This window comes from Ixodes scapularis, unplaced genomic scaffold (genome assembly GCF_016920785.2).
Source record: "Ixodes scapularis isolate PalLabHiFi unplaced genomic scaffold, ASM1692078v2 PGA_scaffold9__187_contigs__length_104089568, whole genome shotgun sequence".
Classification (NCBI taxonomy): Eukaryota; Metazoa; Arthropoda; class Arachnida; order Ixodida; family Ixodidae; genus Ixodes; species Ixodes scapularis.
The window spans coordinates 58,942,277-58,960,933 of NW_024609884.1; the positions used below are offsets into that span (position 1 = coordinate 58,942,277).

The 18,657-nt window shown below is 40.7% G+C and overlaps 1 protein-coding gene across 1 annotated transcript in view; it reads left to right on the forward strand.

The window, feature by feature from the left end:
• Window positions 1-18,657, forward strand: part of LOC121833793 (titin-like) — a 44,599-nt gene that overhangs the window by 4,788 nt on the left and 21,154 nt on the right. Inside the window, exons 5-16 of the mRNA XM_042287421.1 lie at window positions 1,341-7,664; window positions 7,729-7,761; window positions 7,834-7,856; window positions 8,942-9,011; window positions 11,533-11,706; window positions 11,850-12,022; window positions 12,547-12,679; window positions 13,886-14,064; window positions 14,400-14,601; window positions 17,045-17,100; window positions 17,206-17,282; window positions 17,351-17,520. Coding sequence (XP_042143355.1) covers window positions 1,341-7,664; window positions 7,729-7,761; window positions 7,834-7,856; window positions 8,942-9,011; window positions 11,533-11,706; window positions 11,850-12,022; window positions 12,547-12,679; window positions 13,886-14,064; window positions 14,400-14,601; window positions 17,045-17,100; window positions 17,206-17,282; window positions 17,351-17,520 — 7,614 coding nt within the window. The remainder of the gene's footprint in view (window positions 1-1,340; window positions 7,665-7,728; window positions 7,762-7,833; window positions 7,857-8,941; window positions 9,012-11,532; window positions 11,707-11,849; window positions 12,023-12,546; window positions 12,680-13,885; window positions 14,065-14,399; window positions 14,602-17,044; window positions 17,101-17,205; window positions 17,283-17,350; window positions 17,521-18,657) is intronic.

The window sequence follows — 18,657 nt, forward strand, 5'->3', positions numbered from 1 at the left end:
TCAAGCGCATAACTAGACTTCAAACAATCATCTAAAAATAAAAAGCAAGGTTTTTTTCCCGGGATTAATTTATGGAAAAACGTATATCTGATGTTTTAGTTCAATTAGTTAGATGGTATATGCTTCGGATACACCTACCAGCTTTATCATTGGTTCCAGATGTGTGCTGACATATGTTTAATGTATAGCAAAGTTAGTCTTTATCCAATCAACCGGAACTTAAACACATAGCTAATGATTAGAATTATATAAACGCACATATTCAAAAATTTTGAGTAAGGCAGACTCAAAGTGATGTCGTGCACGAGAGGTTATGCATCGCAATCGGTTAGAACGAGGTGCGGCGTATCCGTTTTCTTGCCATTTCTTGTACTCTTTTTAGCAATGAAGGTAATTAAAATACAATATCAGAAGCACCTATTTTATCAAAATATAACATTTGCATGCCGAACAAAAATTAATCATGCTAGCTTCATATTTTTGTTTTCCTTGTCTTCTATTGTTAAACAAAGTTTTATGTGTCATTAAACTTCCCAGAAATTTATTATTTTTGGGAAAAAAATAATTATTAGTTACTTTGTATCTTGCAGTCAGAATTAATACTAAACATAATCTGAAACTCGCAAGTGGAGCGGAGGGTACACCTCAACTATGCAAGCATATATGGTGACATTTTTCGATCGTTGTGGTACCGATTCACAACAGATAAATACGCTTATATTTAGGTATGTTCTTTTCCTGCATTTTTCAGTCAGTTCAACCATTTAAGTATTATATAATTTAGTGCTCTAGTGCTAGCCTCACAATATTCTCTCACTATATACATAAGAACCACACATAGACGAGGTTCTACTTTTGTAGTGACCGCCATAAAACATATTTAAGCTTTCTGGCTATTCCATCTTAGGAGAAAACCGCATAGGCTTCTTCAATATCAATGTTTCAGCGTTTTAGTAAATGTTAATTCCATTTGGAATTCATCAACAATAGACACCGTAGAACTGAGCAGGCTGATCATCAGTCAGCCGTCCATACTAACTCTTAGAACCTGAAGGAAAATCAGAAAGTGCAAAACACCAAAAATTCGCGATGGAATGCTACAATTTCGAAAACATGCACTGATTTATACTTAAAACGATGCCTTTGATCTGATCGAACTCAACATTATGCCAACATATTTATCTCGTGAAAATGCATGTCCAGAAAAAACACTGCGTACCAACTGGAGTTTTGTTGCATAAGGATCTGCAGTTTGTTATTACATACAACATCTTTTGTGCGGCCTTATGAATGTACTAGAAAGTCACTAATAGGCCATATAAAATATCGTTCACTTACAGAAGAAATAAAAGAGGCAAAAGAAGAGGCACGTGAAGAAATTTCTCTGCCTACCACAGTACAAGAAACTCCAGAAGAAATCCCAAGGATTGAAGAAGCCCGACAGGAAATATCTGAAGAAGTACCAAAACTAGACGAAGAAATTTCAGTTATTTCTAAACCAAAGAAAAAACTGAAGAAACCAGCAATTAAGAAAGAGATTCCTATTGAAGATGTTACTGCAGGAAAGCCTGAAGAAAAGCCCGAGGAACTTCCAAAAGCTGTCACTGAGGACATCACTCCAACTTCAGAAGAAAAGCCAGAAGAGAAACCGATGCTAGCGGCTCCAGAAGAAGTGGCAATTGAAGAAAAACCTCTACCAGAAGAAAAGACAGAAGTTTTAGAAGAGGCCAAACTTAAAATTAAGAAGAAGCCTAAAAAGCCAAAAGTAACCGAAGAACTTCCAGCCGAAGAAACTGTCACAATTAAAAAACCCGAAGAAGAGCGTCCAGGCCTTCCAGAGGAGGTTACTGAGGACATCACCATAGCCTTAGAAGAGAAGCCAGAGAAGAAACCATTGCCCGAAGCTCCAGAAGTGACAGTCGAAGAAAAACCTCGACCAGAAGAAAAAACAGAAGTTGTAGAAGAGGCTAAGCTGAAAATTAAGAAACCTAAAAAGTCAAAAGTAACCGAAGAACATCCAGTCGAAGAAACTGTCAGCATTAAGAAACCCGAACAAAAGCCTGAAGACCTTCTAGAGGACATCACTGAGGACATAACTGTAACTTTAGAAGAGAAGCCAGAAAAGAAACTAATGCCTGAAGCTCCAGAAGAAGTGACAGTCGAAGAGAAACCTCAGGAAGAAGAAAAGACAGAAGTAGAAGAGGCGAAGTTGAAAATTAAGAAGCCTAAAAAGCCCAAAGTTACAGAAGCACCTACAGCAGAAGAGACTGCCGTAATTAAAAAACCCGAAGAAAAGCCTGAAGAACTTCCAGAGGATATCACTGAGGAAATTACAGTCACTTTAGACAAAAGAGCAGAAAAAATACCGACGCCAGTAGCTCCAGAAAAAGTGTCAGTCGAAGAAAAACCTCTACCAAAAGAAAAAACAGAACTTGTAGAAGAGGCTAAACTTAAAATCAAGAAGCCTAAGAAGTCAAAAATTACAGATGAAGTTCCTGCAGAAGAAACCATTACATTAAAGAAACCTGAAGATAAACCTGATCAAAAGACAGATGATATTGCTGAGGATGTTACAGTAACCCTGGAGGAGAAACCAGAAGAATCGCCAAAGACTCGAGAAGAAACTGAAGAATTATTTATTGAAGAAAAGCCTCGAGTGGAAGAAAAGAAAGAATTTGTTGAAGAAGATGCGAAACTAACAATCAAGAAAAAGTCTAGGAAACCTAAAGTTACAGAGGAGGCACCAGCTGAAGAAATCATAACATTAAAGAAACCTGAAGAGAAACCACAGGAACTTCCAGATGATGTCACTGAAGACGTCACAGTAACGCTGGAGAAGAAACCAGAAGAAAAATCAGAGCCTAAAGAATCTCCAGAAGAATTAACTATTGGGGAAAAGCCTAAAGTGGAAGAAAAGAAGGAATTTGATGAGGGAGAAGCTAAGCTGACTATCAAGAAAAAACCTAAGAAACCTAAAGTTACTGAGGAGGTACCAGCTGCAGAGGAAACGTTTAGAAAACCGGAAGAAAAACCGGAGGAAGTTCCAGATTACGTCACCGAAGATGTTACAGTCACCTTGGAAAAGAAACCAGAGGAAAAGCCAAAACCAGAGCAAGTTCCTGAAGTATTAAGCATTGAAGAAAAACCTAAAGTAGAAGAAAAGAAGGAGTTTGTTGAAGAAGAAGCTAAGCTGACTATCAAGAAAAAACCTAAAAGACCTAAAGTTACTGAGGAGGTACCAGCTGCAGAGGAAACGTTTAGGAAACCCGAAGAAAAACCGGACGAAGTTCAACAGGATGTCACTGAAGATGTTACAGTGACCTTGGAAAAGAAACCAGAAGAAAAGCCAAAACCAGAAGAAGCTCCCAAAGAATTAACCATTGAAGAAAAACCTAAAGTAGATGAAAAGAAGGAGTTTGTTGAAGAAGCTAAGCTGACTATCAAGAAAAAACCTAAAAAGCCCAAAGTTACGGAGGAGGTACAAGCTGCAGAGGAAACGTTTAGGAAACCCGAAGAAAAACCGGAGGAAGTTCCACAGGACATCACTGAAGATATTACGTTGACCTTGGAAAAGAAACCTGAAGAAAAACCAAAACCAGAAGAAGCTCTCAAAGAATTAACCATTGAAGACAAACCTAAAGCAGAAGAAAAGAAAGAGTTTGTTGAAGAAGAAGCTAAGCTGACTATCAAGAAAAAACCTAAGAAACCTAAAGTTACTGAGGAGGTACCAACTGCAGAGGAAACGTTCATGAAACCCGAAGAAAAACCGAAGGAAGTTCCAGTGGACATCACTGAAGATGTTACGGTGACCTTGGAAAAGAAACCAGAAGAAACGCCGAAACCAGAAGAAGCTCCTGAAGAAATAACCGTTGAAGAAAAACCTAAAGTAGAAGAAAGGAAAGAGTTTGTTGAAGAAGAAGCTAAGCTGAGTATCAAGAAAAAACCTAAAAAGCCAAAAGTTACTGAGGAGGTGCCAGTTGAGGAGGAAACGTTTAGGAAACCCGAAGAAAAACTGGAGGAAGTTCCACAGGACGTCACTGAAGATGTTACGGTGACCTTGGAAAAGAAACCAGAAGAAAAGCCAAAACCAGAAGAAGCTCCCGAAGAATTAACCATTGAAGAAAAACCTAAAGTAGAAGAAAAGAAAGAATTTGTTGAAGAAGAAGCTAAGCTTACTATCAAGAAAAAACCTAAGAAACCTAAAGTTACTGAGGAGGTACAAGCTGCAGAGGAAACGTTTAAGAAACCGGAAGAGAAACCGGAGGAAGTTCCAGAGGACATCACTGAAGATGTTACGGTAACCTTGGAAAAGAAACCAGAAGAAAAGCCAAAACCAGAAGAAGCTCCGGAAGAATTAACCATTAAAGAAAAACCTAAAGTAGAAGAAAAGAAGGAGTTTGTTGAAGAAGAAGCTAGGCTGACTATCAAGAAAAAACCTAAGAAGCCTAAAGTTACAGAGGAGGTACCAGCTGCAGAGGAAACATTTAAGAAACCGGAAGAGAAACTGGAGGAAGTTCCAGAGGGCGTCACCGAAGATGTTACGGTGACCTTGGAAAAGAAACCAGAAGAAAAGCCAAAACCAGAAGAAGCTCCCGAAGAATTCACTATTGAAGAAAAACCTAAGGTAGAACAAAAGAAGGAGTTTGTTGAAGAGGCTAAGCTGACAATTAAGAAGAAACCTAAGAAACCTAAGGTTACTGAGGAGGTACCAGCTGCAGAGGAAACGCTTAAAAAACCGGAAGAGAAACCGGAGGAAGTTCTAGAGGACGTCACTGAAGATGTTACGGTGACCTTGGAAAAGAAACCAGAAGAAAAGTCAAAACCAGAAGAAGCTCCTGACGAATTAACCCTTGAAGAAAAACCTAAAGTAGAACAAAAGAAGGAGTTTGTTGAAGAAGAAGCTAAGCTGACTATTAAGAAAAAACCTAAAACACCTAAAGTTACTGAGGAGGTACCAGCTACAGAGGAAACGTTTAAGAAACCGGAAGAGAAAGTGGAGGAAGTTAAAGAGGACGTCACCGAAGATGTTACGGTGACCTTGGAAAAGAAACCAGAAGAAAAGCCAAAACCAGAAGAAGCTCCCGAAGAATTAACCATTGAAGAAAAACCTAAAGCAGAAGAAAAGAAAGAGTTTGTTGAAGAAGAAGCTAAGCTGACTATCAAGAAAAAACCTAAGAAACCTAAAGTTACTGAGGAGGTACCAGCTGCAGAGGAAACGTTTAGGAAACCGGAAGAAAAACCGGAAAAAGTTCCAGATTACGTCACCGAAGATGTTACAGTCACCTTGGAAAAGAGACCAGAAGAAAAGTCAAAACCAGAAGAAGCTCCTGACGAATTAACCATTGAAGAAAAACCTAAAGTAGAACAAAAGAAGGAGTTTGTTGAAGAAGAAGCTAAGCTGACTATCAAGAAAAAACCTAAGAAACCTAAAGTTACTGAGGAGGTACCAGCTGCAGAGGAAACGTTTAGGAAACCGGAAGAGAAACCGGAGGAAGTTCCCGAGGACGTCACCGAAGATGTTACAGTGACCTTGGAAAAGAAACCAGAAGAAAAGCCAAAACCAGAAGAAGCTCCCGAAGAATTAACTGTTGAAGAAAAACCTAAAGTAGAAGAAAAGAAGGAGCTTGTTGAAGAAGAAGCTAAGCTGACTATCAAGAAAAAACCTAAGAAACCTAAAGTTACTGAGGAGGTACCAGCTGCAGAGGAAACGTTTAAGAAACCGGAAGAGAAACCGGAGGAAGTTCCAGAGGACGTCACCGAAGATGTTACGGTGACCTTGGAAAAGAAACCAGAAGAAAAGCCAAAACCAGAAGAAGCTCCCGAAGAGTTAACCGTTGAAGAAAAACCTAAAGTAGAAGAAAAGAAGGAGTTTGTTGAAGAAGAAGCTAAGCTGACTATCAAGAAAAAACCTAAGAAACCTAAAGTTACTGAGGAGGTACCAGCTGCAGAGCAAACGTTTAAGAAACCGGAAGAGAAACCGGAGGAAGTTCCTGAGGACGTCTCCGAAGATGTTACAGTGACCTTGGAAAAGAAACCAGAAGAAAAGCCAAAACCAGAAGAAGCTCCCGAAGAATTAACCGTTGAAGAAAAACCTAAAGTAGAAGAAAAGAAGGAGTTTGTTGAAGAAGAAGCTAAGCTGACTATCAAGAAAAAACCTAAGAAACCTAAAGTTACTGAGGAGGTACCAGCTGCAGAGGAAACGTTTAAGAAACCGGAAGAGAAACCTGAGGAAGTTCCTGAGGACGTCACCGAAGATGTTACAGTGACCTTGGAAAAGAAACCAGAAGAAAAGCCAAAACCAGAAGAAGCTCCCGAAGAATTAACGATTGAAGAAAAACCTAAAGTAGAACAAAAGAAGGAGTTTGTTGAAGAAGAAGCTAAGCTGACTATTAAGAAAAAACCTAAGAAACCTAAAGTTACTGAGGAGGTACCAGCTGCAGAGGAAACGCTTAGGAAACCAGAAGAAGTTCCAGAGGAGGTTACTGAAGATGTTACAGTGACATTGGAAAAGAAACCAGAAGAAAAGCCGAAGCCAGAAGAAGCTCCCGAAGAATTAACCATTCAAGAAAAACCTAAAGTAGAAGGAAAGAAGGAGTTTGTTGAAGAAGAAGCTAAACTGACTATTAAGAAAAAACCTAAGAAACCTAAAGTTACTGAGGAGGTACCAGCTGCAGAGGAAACGTTTAAGAAACCGGAAGAGAAACCGGAGGAAGTTACTGAAGATGTTACAGTGACATTGGAAAAGAAACCAGAAGAAAAGCCGAAGCCAGAAGAAGGTCCCGAAGAATTAACAATTCAAGAAAAACCTAAAGTAGAAGGAAAGAAGGAGTTTGTTGAAGAAGAAGCTAAACTGACTATTAAGAAAAAACCTAAGAAACCTAAAGTTACTGAGGAGGTACCAGCTGCAGAGGAAACGTTTAAGAAACCGGAAGAGAAACCGGAGGAAGTTACTGAAGATGTTACAGTGACATTGGAAAAGAAACCAGAAGAAAAGCCGAAGCCAGAAGAAGCCCCCGAAGAATTAACCATTCAAGAAAAACCCAAAGTAGAAGGAAAGAAGGAGTTTGTTGAAGAAGAAGCTAAACTGACTATCAAGAAAAAACCTAAGAAACCTAAAGTTACTGAGGAGGTACCATCTACAGAGGAAACATTTAGAAAACCCGAAGAAAAACCGGAGGAAGTTCCAGTGGACGTCTCCGAAGATGTCACGGTGACCTTGGAAAAGAAACCAGAAGAAAAGCCAAAGCCAGAAGAAGCCCCCGAAGAATTAACCATTGAAGAAAAAACCAAAGTTGTAGAAAAGAAAGAAGCTGTAGAGGAAGCGGCTCAACTAACAATCAAGAAAAAGGCGAAGGTAGAAGAGAGAGGTGAGTCACCCGAGGAGATTCGTACAGTTACCCTGAAGAAAAAGCATTCAAAGGCAGATGTTACTGATGACATCACAGAGAAATTTAGCATCCAGATAAAGAAAGAAGCTCCTACTTTAGAGAAGTCCGAAGACGTTGAGGAGATATTTGAAATGAAAATTCCTCGCAAAACAAGCACCACTGAAGACATTATAAGCATCCGGAAAGTGTCGCATCCTGACCAACCTGAAGAAATGGAGAGCCTAGATATTTCGCTGCCCACGGAAGGAAAGAAGTCCGTTATTACAGAGATGCATGGTGAGTTCACATTGTTCTTGTAAATAATAGAAGTCATCACTCATGGTTGCGTGCGTCCTTTCAGATCAATATAAGATCGTCCTGCAAGAGCCGCAAAGTAAGATAATTTTGTTATCCTTATGTTCTACTACATATTTTACATTCTAATATTTCATTCTTATTTTTACAGAAGAAGAAGAGGAAGAGGAAGAGGTAAAAAGTTTTTTTATATCCTTATTTTCCGAAAAGCATTTGGAAAATTTTTCGTAGAATACTATTCACTGCAACGCTGGCATGACACGTTAGCTCACTAGCAATAATTTTCGGAATTAAGGGATGAACATAAGATAAAACACTATTGTTTCATATCATTTCTAATTTGTTTTTGTTGACGTCATACGAAGGTGGTTGCGCTGGCTGTATAATAGGGCTTGTGCAGAAAGCTCGCACTTAGCAAAACGGGTTCATGCACATGTGCAGCACCCACAGTTACTGTTGGCAGGCGGCCTTGTTTGTAAATAACGAATTAGTCTGTAACCCGCCGTCGAATACACAGACTGCAAAATCAAAAGCCTGCAGTTAATTTCAGTATACCTTGGCAAACTGCAGACGTAGCGGACCAAGAGAGCCAATAATGCCGCCTCTACGATGCTCGAGTCAGTGTTCTGGCAGAGGTTAATCGTCTAGAGCGCTGTCACGTGCCTCGCTCGGGCGTTCTTATCGGCTCATAGGGGCTCTAACTTTTATTATTTACCCAGATATCCCTTTACAGAATGTAGCATTCTTCCCTTAACTTATTGTGGGTCACATCTGGCAGCAATTAGAATCCCGTTAAAACTTACATTTTGATTTGAAATTATCTTATAGAGATATATCAAAAACACATGAGAGCGCAAAGGAACTCGAGTACATTTACCGTTTAAAGCAATGTACGGCATGGAACAAAGAGCACAAGCAAATATTTCCCACAGTTTTTTTTTTTCATTTCGGTTTTGCATCTGTAACGCTGTGATGAAAACCACTGTCATTGGATATGGTTAAAATAAACTATGTGTGGGGCACCAACCTAACCAGGAACATTTTGTGCTCTACGATGACCTGAATAAGCAAAACTCAAAAGTGCCGGAGTTCCGGTGTCTGTATCACACAGTTAACACCACCACAGTTCCATCTCGCGGTCAAATGATATCTTCTCTTTTTTTGTGTGTGTATATGTCCTCTTGGTTCCCCTCCTTTGAATTACCCGAATTTTCTCTAAAAATATGACTCACGCGTGTTATTCATCTTTTTACTTGCAGGAAATATTAGAATATGTGGCAATCACCACATATATCACGGAAGAGGACGATACTCTCAACCTCGAGGAAGGTAATGTCCTCATTATATTTCTTGAAAGAATAGTATGGTACAACAGGTATATGTGAATGCTTCACCTCGTCGTATTATAGAAGTGAGTGTAACATAAGCAACGCATAGTGACAATTATTTTTATAAGTGATTTCATGCGCCTTTATATGTTTTCTAGGAATTATTATGTCGCGCCCAACCACTCACTATTTCTTCCTCTAAAAAACGTCCTCCAATTAAAATCACCAGTCAAACAGCAAACATGCTCCCTCGTACTTTTTTCCATTTTATTATGTTGTTCACAATTCTAGACTATAAAAAATTAAATTGTAGATATATAGATAAGCTTTAGTGATAGCATCCGGTTAATATCACATATTCATTAAGTTTTATTTATTGTTGTGCGGTTTGGATCTTTTTCATAAACAAAAAAGCGTACAGTTATTTCAACATATGCAACCTCAAAGCTAGCTACTGCTGAAATATAAAGGCACTGTGTGCAAAATCTACTAACTTTTAATTTGAAATGTTTACCTGTTGTAAAAGTAACAAAACATTATGAGGACGTTTTTCTATCATTCCACTGCTCAATCACCAGACCCCACTCAGCAGTGATGGCGATATCTAAACACCGTTGTTTTTTTTTTTGTTTTTTTTTTTGTTTTTTTCAATGCGACGCGTGTTTCAAAATTATAAAATATTCTAATGCTTGCTTACGGTTACTGATAATGAGAAAGAAAACTTTGGCCGAAACGTGAACCGACATTGCGTTCGAAGTTTACCAAGTGTAGATTGCATGAATGTTGAGTCAGAAACTTCATGTTTGCTTGAAATTTTTTTAAATAACAGCGGACTCCTGTTTTTCGCAAATCGTTCTGCCTTCTTACCGTGATTCATCCGCAGTGTTAAATCACGCCAGCAGAACCTAGCTCACGAATGGGATACGAGTACTTCGTCACTCCGACTGAACTCGCTAACAATCACTTCATTCGCGAATATTCGAGTTCACCTTCGTCACCACTTTAGTGCTGTGACGGAAACCGATCGTTGTTCAAGAAACAAGGTAACAAGAGATGTGGTTAATAAAACACGCGTGCAAGAGAACAGCACGGTTCCACAGAAGATAGCGTCCACAATATAGGAGTCGTAATAGAATAACCACATGGCTCAATTCCACTCGAAAATGCAGTACCACTATGAAAAGTTAGGCTAGGTTAATGCTCTTGTTGACGCAAGTGTTCCTGGACGACTCTCGTTTATTCCTTTTTCTATTGTATTGAATCGGTATATGAGGTAGAACTCTCACTGTTCGCACTCCCGGTTTGAGCTAAATCAAGTTTTCAGTAATGTCACAGATAATTCGTGGAAAGAATGCTTTGGAATCGACAAAATGTTAATACTCTAAAATATTAATAAGCTTCTTTATAAAGTTGAAAACATCATCATCATCATCATTTATTATTCCTTGAAGGCCCAGGGGGCATTACACAAGGGAGTGAACACTTAAAAAACAAACAAGTAACAAAATTATTTATCTACGAAAACACGCTGTAATCTAGTTATGGGTTAGAAAAAATAAGCTAATGGCTGCAGAATTTTTTTTTGTATCAGATAAGGTAACAATTACGTCAGGCAGTGAGTTCCAGTCGTCAATGGCCAATGGTAAAGTAGACATTCGGTGAGTGACGGTTGACGATGAAATCGGACGGAGTTTACAAGAATGGTCGAGACGAGGGAAAATGCGGTAAGGAGGAGATAACAAACTTTGTCTGAGATGACTGTTGTAATAAAAGATCCGATGAAGAAGAGAAAGACGAGACACCCTGCGGCGGTGAGAAAGAGTGTCAAGGTTAGCTGATTGGCGAAGTCCTGATATGCTTGCGTATGGGGAATAGTCGGAATAAATAAAACGGAGGGCCCTTCTTTGAACGGATTCCAGGTTGTTAGTTAGGTATGCCTGCCACGGTGACCATATGGAAGAAGCGAATTCTAGTTTAGTTTTGACCAAGGTAGTATAAGCTAGTTGTTTTACGGGGGATGTAGCTTGTCTGAGGTTACGGCGAAGAAATCCGAGAGTGCGGTTAGCATCGGCGATGACAGTTGTTATATGAGTGGTCCACGACAGGTCAGATGTCAGATGAATTCCTAGATATTTATACGATGAACAAGCAGTTACTGGGATGCCAGAAAAGTGGTAAGAGGAGGATAGAACATGTGAACTGCGGGAAAAAGATAGCGATTTACATGTATTATAGTTTAACGCCATTTGCCATTTATGACACCACTGAATTATAAGTTGGAGATCGTTTTGCAAGGTTAGCTGATCGTGGCGTGAATGAATGGGTCTATATATGACACAGTCATCGGCGAACAAACGTACTTCAGGAGTGATGTTTTCATCTTTATAAAACCCGAACTCCCCAGTGTATTCATCAAGTTATCTAAACATATTGATCAAAATAAAGCTTACATTGACAGCAGGCTAACATGGTTCATTAAATCCGTATAAAGCAGTAAAAGACTACTTTCTGTTTATCTCCAGGCGAGCACGTCTTCGTGGTGGAACGAATCAGTGAAGAATGGTGGTTTGTGCGCAAGACAGTCACGCAAGAGACTGGAAAGGTTCCACCGTCTATACTCCAGGACGTCAAATCATACAGACGTCTTCTGGAACAAATCCTTGAAGAAAAGATAAAGAAGCTCCCTGCATTCGGCAGTAAGCGAACTAATATTATGTTTTTAAATCGTGAATGCTACAAGTTCTGCGAATATCTTAACATCGCAATCCTGCTTCCGTACCCTATTCCATACCCCGTGCATTGCACCAACTGAAATGAATCATTTTTTCTTTCTGTCAAGAACCGGGCCCTGGAGAAAAGATGACAGCCCCAAAATTTGTCAAGAGGCTTGTTCCGGTAGAAGCTACCAATGGCGAGGAAGCTACCTTCAAGTGTCAAGTACAGGGGCATCCACGTCCACATGTTACCTGGTTCAAGCAAACACGCATCATTAAATCAAACGAAGAATTTCAGGTTTGCGGTTGAACAATTTGTCATATATTCTGCGTAAAACCGGACGGAATATTTTAAATTCCTAAAGCATGTTTCTTGACGAGTAAATAGATGAGAGTTTATTGTTACATTTTTTCATACGTTGAACATTCACTGAAACTCACATACCCTCATCAGCTGCAAATGATTTCCCCGTATTGAATTGCTCATGATGAACAGGAACACTTGTCGGTAAACTTGACAACGGTAACAAAATATGTCACTCGCATTGTCTACCAAATAATTGAAACGCTAATTATAAAAATGTTAACTGGTCACTGTTTAGACAGTCACCAGTTAGACCAACACAGACAGCGTCGATGTTTGAATGTGTTCATCATCTTCCTTGTCTTTCCACGTGTGAGATGAGGCTAATTCTTAGTTCTGACAAAATATAAGCATTGTTGCCATATAGTGAAACGTTGCCAACTTTCGTTTTATTTTGAATACTTTGATGTCTGATATTACTAAATGTGTCTCTTGGAAAATATTTTATATGATTACAGATTTACTACGACGAAGAGAACGAAACCACGCTGGTGATAAGCGAGGTTTTTCCTGAAGATGCTGGAACTTACACAGTGGTTGCAAAGAACCCGGCAGGATTTGCCTCTAGCTCGGCCGAATTAGTCATTCGGGGTGAGTAAAATGTGAATGCGTCATCAAGATGAAAAGATATATAATCATATAATCCGACAATTTCTACCCATTACAGCAATGATTAGTGAAACTTGCACTTAGCAGCGTTTTCCACGTGCCTTCCTTCCTTAAAGGGGCCCTGCAATCATATTTAAGCGTCCACCTTTTCTGCGGTTTCCACGTCTCTTGGGGTTCGGGCAAGCCGGCGGGCACGGAGAGAGTAACTAAATATCAATGCGTCATATTTTAACCGGACGACGCGAAAACCTCTTCCACCTACGGGGGCGACCCGCGGTGCCGAAAGCGCGCGATAAATGACGTCTTTGGTCCGGGGCTTACTACTGGTCAGGGCCGCTAAAAGCTTCTTTTTAGTCGAAATACAAAATATAAGTGGCGCGAACCGTTTTAATTATTTATAAAAGTAGTTTTTGTACACTGTTTTAGACCAAAAAAGAAACAAATGCAGTTTAGAAAGTACGGAAATAAGAAATGACCCGTCGACATACCCGCCACCAAGCGGTAGCAAAGGCGGCGCATACCAGAAAGGTGTAGTGGGATCAGGCCCCAACGAGCGGCGAGCGTAGAAAGGTCCCGGGTGTACGCGGCGGCGCTGCGGTCGCATGCACTAGAGGATCCGACCGGTTCCGAGCTTTCCCAAGGCCCTCGGCGAGCAGCTTTGGCTTGCGATTTGTCCTTTTGGCGGTATGGCAGCGCTAAGTGGCTCCCGTTCTGAACTGATCTTTACCCCCTGTTTGCTGTCGTTTGTTTCCAATAAAGTGCCATGCCGAATTAGTGTTTAATCGCGCAGCAAATGCAATGCGAGTCGCCTTGGCTGCCCGCTTCATACAGCCTAGCCAGAACATGCTTTAGTGGCGCCCTCTCGAGCCGTCGACACGGAGTGCGGCAGCCGTGACCGCTCGCTGAGATCGCTACCCCTCCTTGCCTCCTCTAGTTCACGGCCTCTCACGTAACCAAGGACGTCATGAAGAAGGTTATTTTTTGCTTGTTTTTGTAATTTTAATTTGCCTAGAACTTTTAAAATAAAGCAGAATTCGAGAAAAGAAATGTTTTTTTTTAACTACGTTCAGTGCGCACAGGTTCGGTGCCAATTAAAAACCAGTAAAAAAGTCCTTGCAGGGCCCCTTTAAGAAGCAAGTTAAAGTCTATACTCCTTTGAGGGTAAATTAACCGTCTTCGTCTTCACAGAATTCGTGAGTGAGCGGACTATTTCAAGGCGCACCGTGTCAAGGTCTTCATCCCTGATAGATCTCTTGACTGAGGGAATACCACCAGTGTTTTCAGCACCCCTCCGACCACATCTTGAAGTTGATGAAGGAAGCACTTTGACTTTGGTGGTGAAGCTGTCAGGAACGCCCGAGCCAGAGGTACGGCTTGTTGTTGCTTTTACACAATAAAAAGGCTTCCAAAGCGAAAATATTACTTTTTTGCGCGAACTAATATTAACTTGATTTCCTCCAATTTCAAGTTGTACCTTTTTAAATACGATAGCTCGCAGATAAAGAAATGGCAGTCTTACAACATATCTTCGTGAAATACTGAGCAAACTAAACATTTTCATCATAATGTTAGCCTTTGTATTTCGTTGTGATTTTTGCAAACGTTGGCATACATTTTTCAACAAACGAGATGTTGATGTTGGAACTCTCATGTTTTTTTTTACTAAAAATTGATGTTTTCTGTTATATTTTGAACAATTTAGGTTACCTTGAAGGTCAACGGGAAAACTCTGAATCCTGAAAGAGATACTAGACTCACAATCACAAAAAAGCAAGAACATCACAACTTCGTCACCGTAACGTTCACCTTGAAGGATGTCAAACCATCTGATAAGGGCACATTTGAGGTGACGGCTGAAAACTCTGAAGGGAGTGTGGCAAGTCACATCGATGTCACAGTGAAAGGTTTGTACTCCGGAGATGCTTCAATAGTCAATTGAGGATTCGCGAGCTTCAACGCGCCACCTATACTACAGCGTCAAAAGCTTTGGAATTTGGGGTTTGAGATTCAAAAACGGTCCCAAAGAGAGGCTTAGCGATGCATGAATGACTTGTCAGAACATTACAAAAGCGACGTACCCGAGGCAAAATGTACGCTGTGGGTCCGGCAGTCTTACTAGGGTGCCATGGCAAGCCGTCTGGTTTCCTCGCTTGACTGACCGAAATTTGAAACACTTGGTGCCTTCTTTCCGGTAAAAATAATTATTGCACCATTGATTGACACTTTTTGCTGAGATTACATGTAACAAGGCGACCCACGAGTTCTTGTTTCCACAGCAACCTAGTATAATGTAAGCTTACGAAAGGCGGCACGCCCGTTTTCTTTCAGCCTGAACGGGGGCTCTGGCAACTTTTCGCGCAAATGTAGCAGCTTTTTTGGGGAAGGTCAATTGTCCGTTTTCGACTTGAGGACCTCGCGTTTGACTACAATTATTGCTTTCAAAACTGTTCTGAACATACAACCTTAAGTACGCCGAGTCGCTCTTAAACATCTTTAGAACTTCCCTTGGCCCATCTCGAAAAAAGTGAGATGAAGTAGGTTGCAAACACGTTACATGAACCGGGGGTATTTGCCGCACCTTCAAAGCTACATAGCTTATGCTCCTTAAAAAACCCTTTGAAAAAAAAAAAAAACATTAAGCAACATTGGCCGGTCGTCATTGACCCGCAAAGTTCAGCCTGTCACTATACCACGCCGGCAGGTGATAGTTACAAAAAGAGAAAGGGGGAAGGAAATTGTCGCGCAGTAAAAATCATCTTTTGGGTTTCTAGGCTAGGTGGCGCAAGCTACCGACCGTTATAAAGAGTACAGCCGATAGCATTCATCCATCCATTCCTGGGAACGAAGCGTGTAATTGGATCCAAGTCCTCGCCGAACGCTGACGCAACACTCGATTCCTATCATAGTGCGTACCCAAGAAATAGCAGACTCGGATAATCGACGCAGCAGCTGCTATAGGCGGCGCGAACTTTTCAAAAGGGTCGTATAAAACGCAGAAAAAAAGCGTATATTATGCGACATAGAACACCTTTGTAAATATGTTTCATGCTCCGTTGGTGTCGCTTACAAATTCCCTTTGTCCCGAGGCAATATTTACGTACGACACGTAGGTACGTGCGTAAGCGACAGTGCTCGTGAGCACTGTTTGTTTTCACGGAACGGTCGATCGAGACACTTAGCCTTGGACTGCAATGAATGTGACTCTACTCTGCCGTTCAATACGAGAGTCAGTCAAACGAAACCCTTAAATAATTTTTGCTCGACATTTATTGAACAAAAAAGCTACTATGCCTTTTTTAACATAGTCGCAATTCGGTTTAATCTGGGTCCTCCGGTGCTTGATAAATGCGCAAACTTCAAAAAAAAAAAAACTTTCGGGTGCGACGCCATTCCTGCACCGCGTATTACATGACATCATCGGACGGGAAATGCTCTCCCATTGCCTTCTTGAGCGGTACAAAAAATGTGGTAATCACTAGGGTCGACTTACATTGACAAGTGCGGCCATTTTATGCATCGTCACTCGGCTATTCTCTATTTCGGTGCCTTCAAATACTAGAATATGTTGTCGCCGCTCGGTGTACATGAGCAGCCAATGAGAGTCTGTCACAGAACTCACATCTTCTTGGAACTTTTGAGTTCATTCGTACATTTACTGGAGTGACAGACAAGCATCACCATATTGAAATTTCATTCGACGACAAATTTCGGTAGTTTTCGCACCCTCAACACCTAAAAAACGGATGGCAGAACGTTGCTCCTTTTGGGTGCATTACTCAAGTGGGGAGTTCATCTTTACGCTGCAACTGTGACATAATGCTTGTTGTCCACACTGTGCTGACACCTATCGGACATTAATTTAGTTATCAATGAGGAGGCTGCCAGAGTGCAGGAAAAATTACATATTTAAAAATGTTTTTGCAGTCTTAAGGTTTTCATTTCACTCGCTCTAGTAATATTCAAATATTGGCCAAACACTCTTATAAGACTGCTAGAGAAATTCATGAAGCGTTGTTTTCTGTTTTGCGGTCCTCTTTGCATTATGATTGAATGAGTCACTCTTTATCATGGTGAATATTTTCTTATTAATCAATCGGACACATGTTAGTTTAATGGATGGATGCCCTGTCTCGTTCACTATTTTTTATATGAATGTATTTTCTTATGAAAGAAAACGACAGTTGATAGTCAGCGCTGTGTTTGTGAATGTCTTCCAGTTGTCCCTGTGTCTTTTTTTGCTCTTTTCATTTTTTCTCGCCATGCACCGAATCGCCTAACTATACACCTTGCTTTAGTACGCACATTGCATTACAAATCGCTACGCATAACACCACTTGTTTGTTTCAGAAAAACCCAAAGAAGATCGGGAACCTCCGAAGTTCACGCAAACATTCAGCGACACAGTATGTATTGGCTTAAGTATATATGTATATAGTATAGTATGTACAGTGAAAATACATGACAATGCAGGAAGAGTAAAAACTATCATCATATCCCCACGCGTTCAGGTTGTCACAGAAGAAGAAACGGTTCGACTGATCGTTAAATTCTTGGGAAAACCTCCACCTGAAGTAAAGTGGTTCAAGTAAGTTAATTTTTTTAATGTCGCATTTCAGAAAATTAAATTATTTCTATTCTGCTTTTTTACCTCAGAGATGACAAAGAGATTAAAAAAGATGACAAAAGAATTACAACGCAAGAAGAAGAATCGATATCTACACTGGAAATACCCAAATCTGAGGTGACAGACACGGCAAAATACACGTGCAGTGCCACAAATCCGGTAGGCGAGGTCACGCACTCTGCCAAAGTCACCGTGCAAGGTAACAATGCATTTCAGTTTTAATTATTTAAATCACATCAGCTCATGTTCAGTGTCGCCATCAAAATAAATTACTCGTTTAGAAAGAGGCCATGCACCAGAGTTTCTTTTTTTTTTTTAATTGTTACTATATTGGAAATATCTCTAAGAATTAGGGCTCTTGAAAGAAAGAGATCATTCGTTAAGGTCAACTTCATAGGTCGCTTCGGACGACCGAGCGAAGGAGTAGCATAATAATTATAGAAATGATTAGCTTAAGTTCACTAATTATATTTCTAAACTTGAAAAAAAAAAAATTGCAACGCGCTTCATGACGAAAGGTTTCTGATCTTTCTTCGTGATTTTTGACGCGCTTTTTATTTATTTTTATTTTCTTATTTTTCGTATGACGGGCCCTTGACAGCTTAAGTTCGCCACTGAAGAAGCCGTATTTAGTTTTCTCCAATTCATGGCTTATTTTCACGGCGGGCTACCAATCTCTGATTGGATTGTGCAATCTAAGATTAATATTTAAAATATTTTACACTGATTTCTGGAGGGTCTGCCCTCCAGAAATCTGGAGGGTCTGCCCTCCCGCCAAGCACTTCTTGAGAGAGCCAATCGCCGCAATGTACAGAGGGAACTCGGCGAAGGACGGTGCTGGAAAGAGACTTAGACCTAAGAAAAAAAAAATTGGGGCTCCAATCCACGCTGTGAAGGTGGTTGGTCAGCGAAGCTGCGGTATCACCTGCAACGATTGTCTACTGCACTATACGAAATGCCGCCGCCGGTCGCAGCACGCCGCCGCCGGTCGTATTGCCGTTTTTTTCCCCCTTTGCCACTCCTAGTATTCACGCTGCTCCTCGGGAGTCCTAACTATGCGTGGCCTATTCATCGGGGTGCTGCAGCAACAATGAAATCAGTTGCTCTACTCCGTTTCATCTTACGTTCAAGCGCAGCGGATGTTACGAGCCATCGCAGCCAATCGGAGACCGTGCGAGTGTCACGTGACCTTAGAGAGGGGGCACAGCGACGCGCGGAAAGCGTATCACGGGCCACGTCCACAGAACGGGATGGGCTAAGATGGCTCGCATCATCCGCTGCGTCCGGACGTAAGGTGAAACGGGGCATAGGCGGGTTTTTCTTTTATATATTAAAG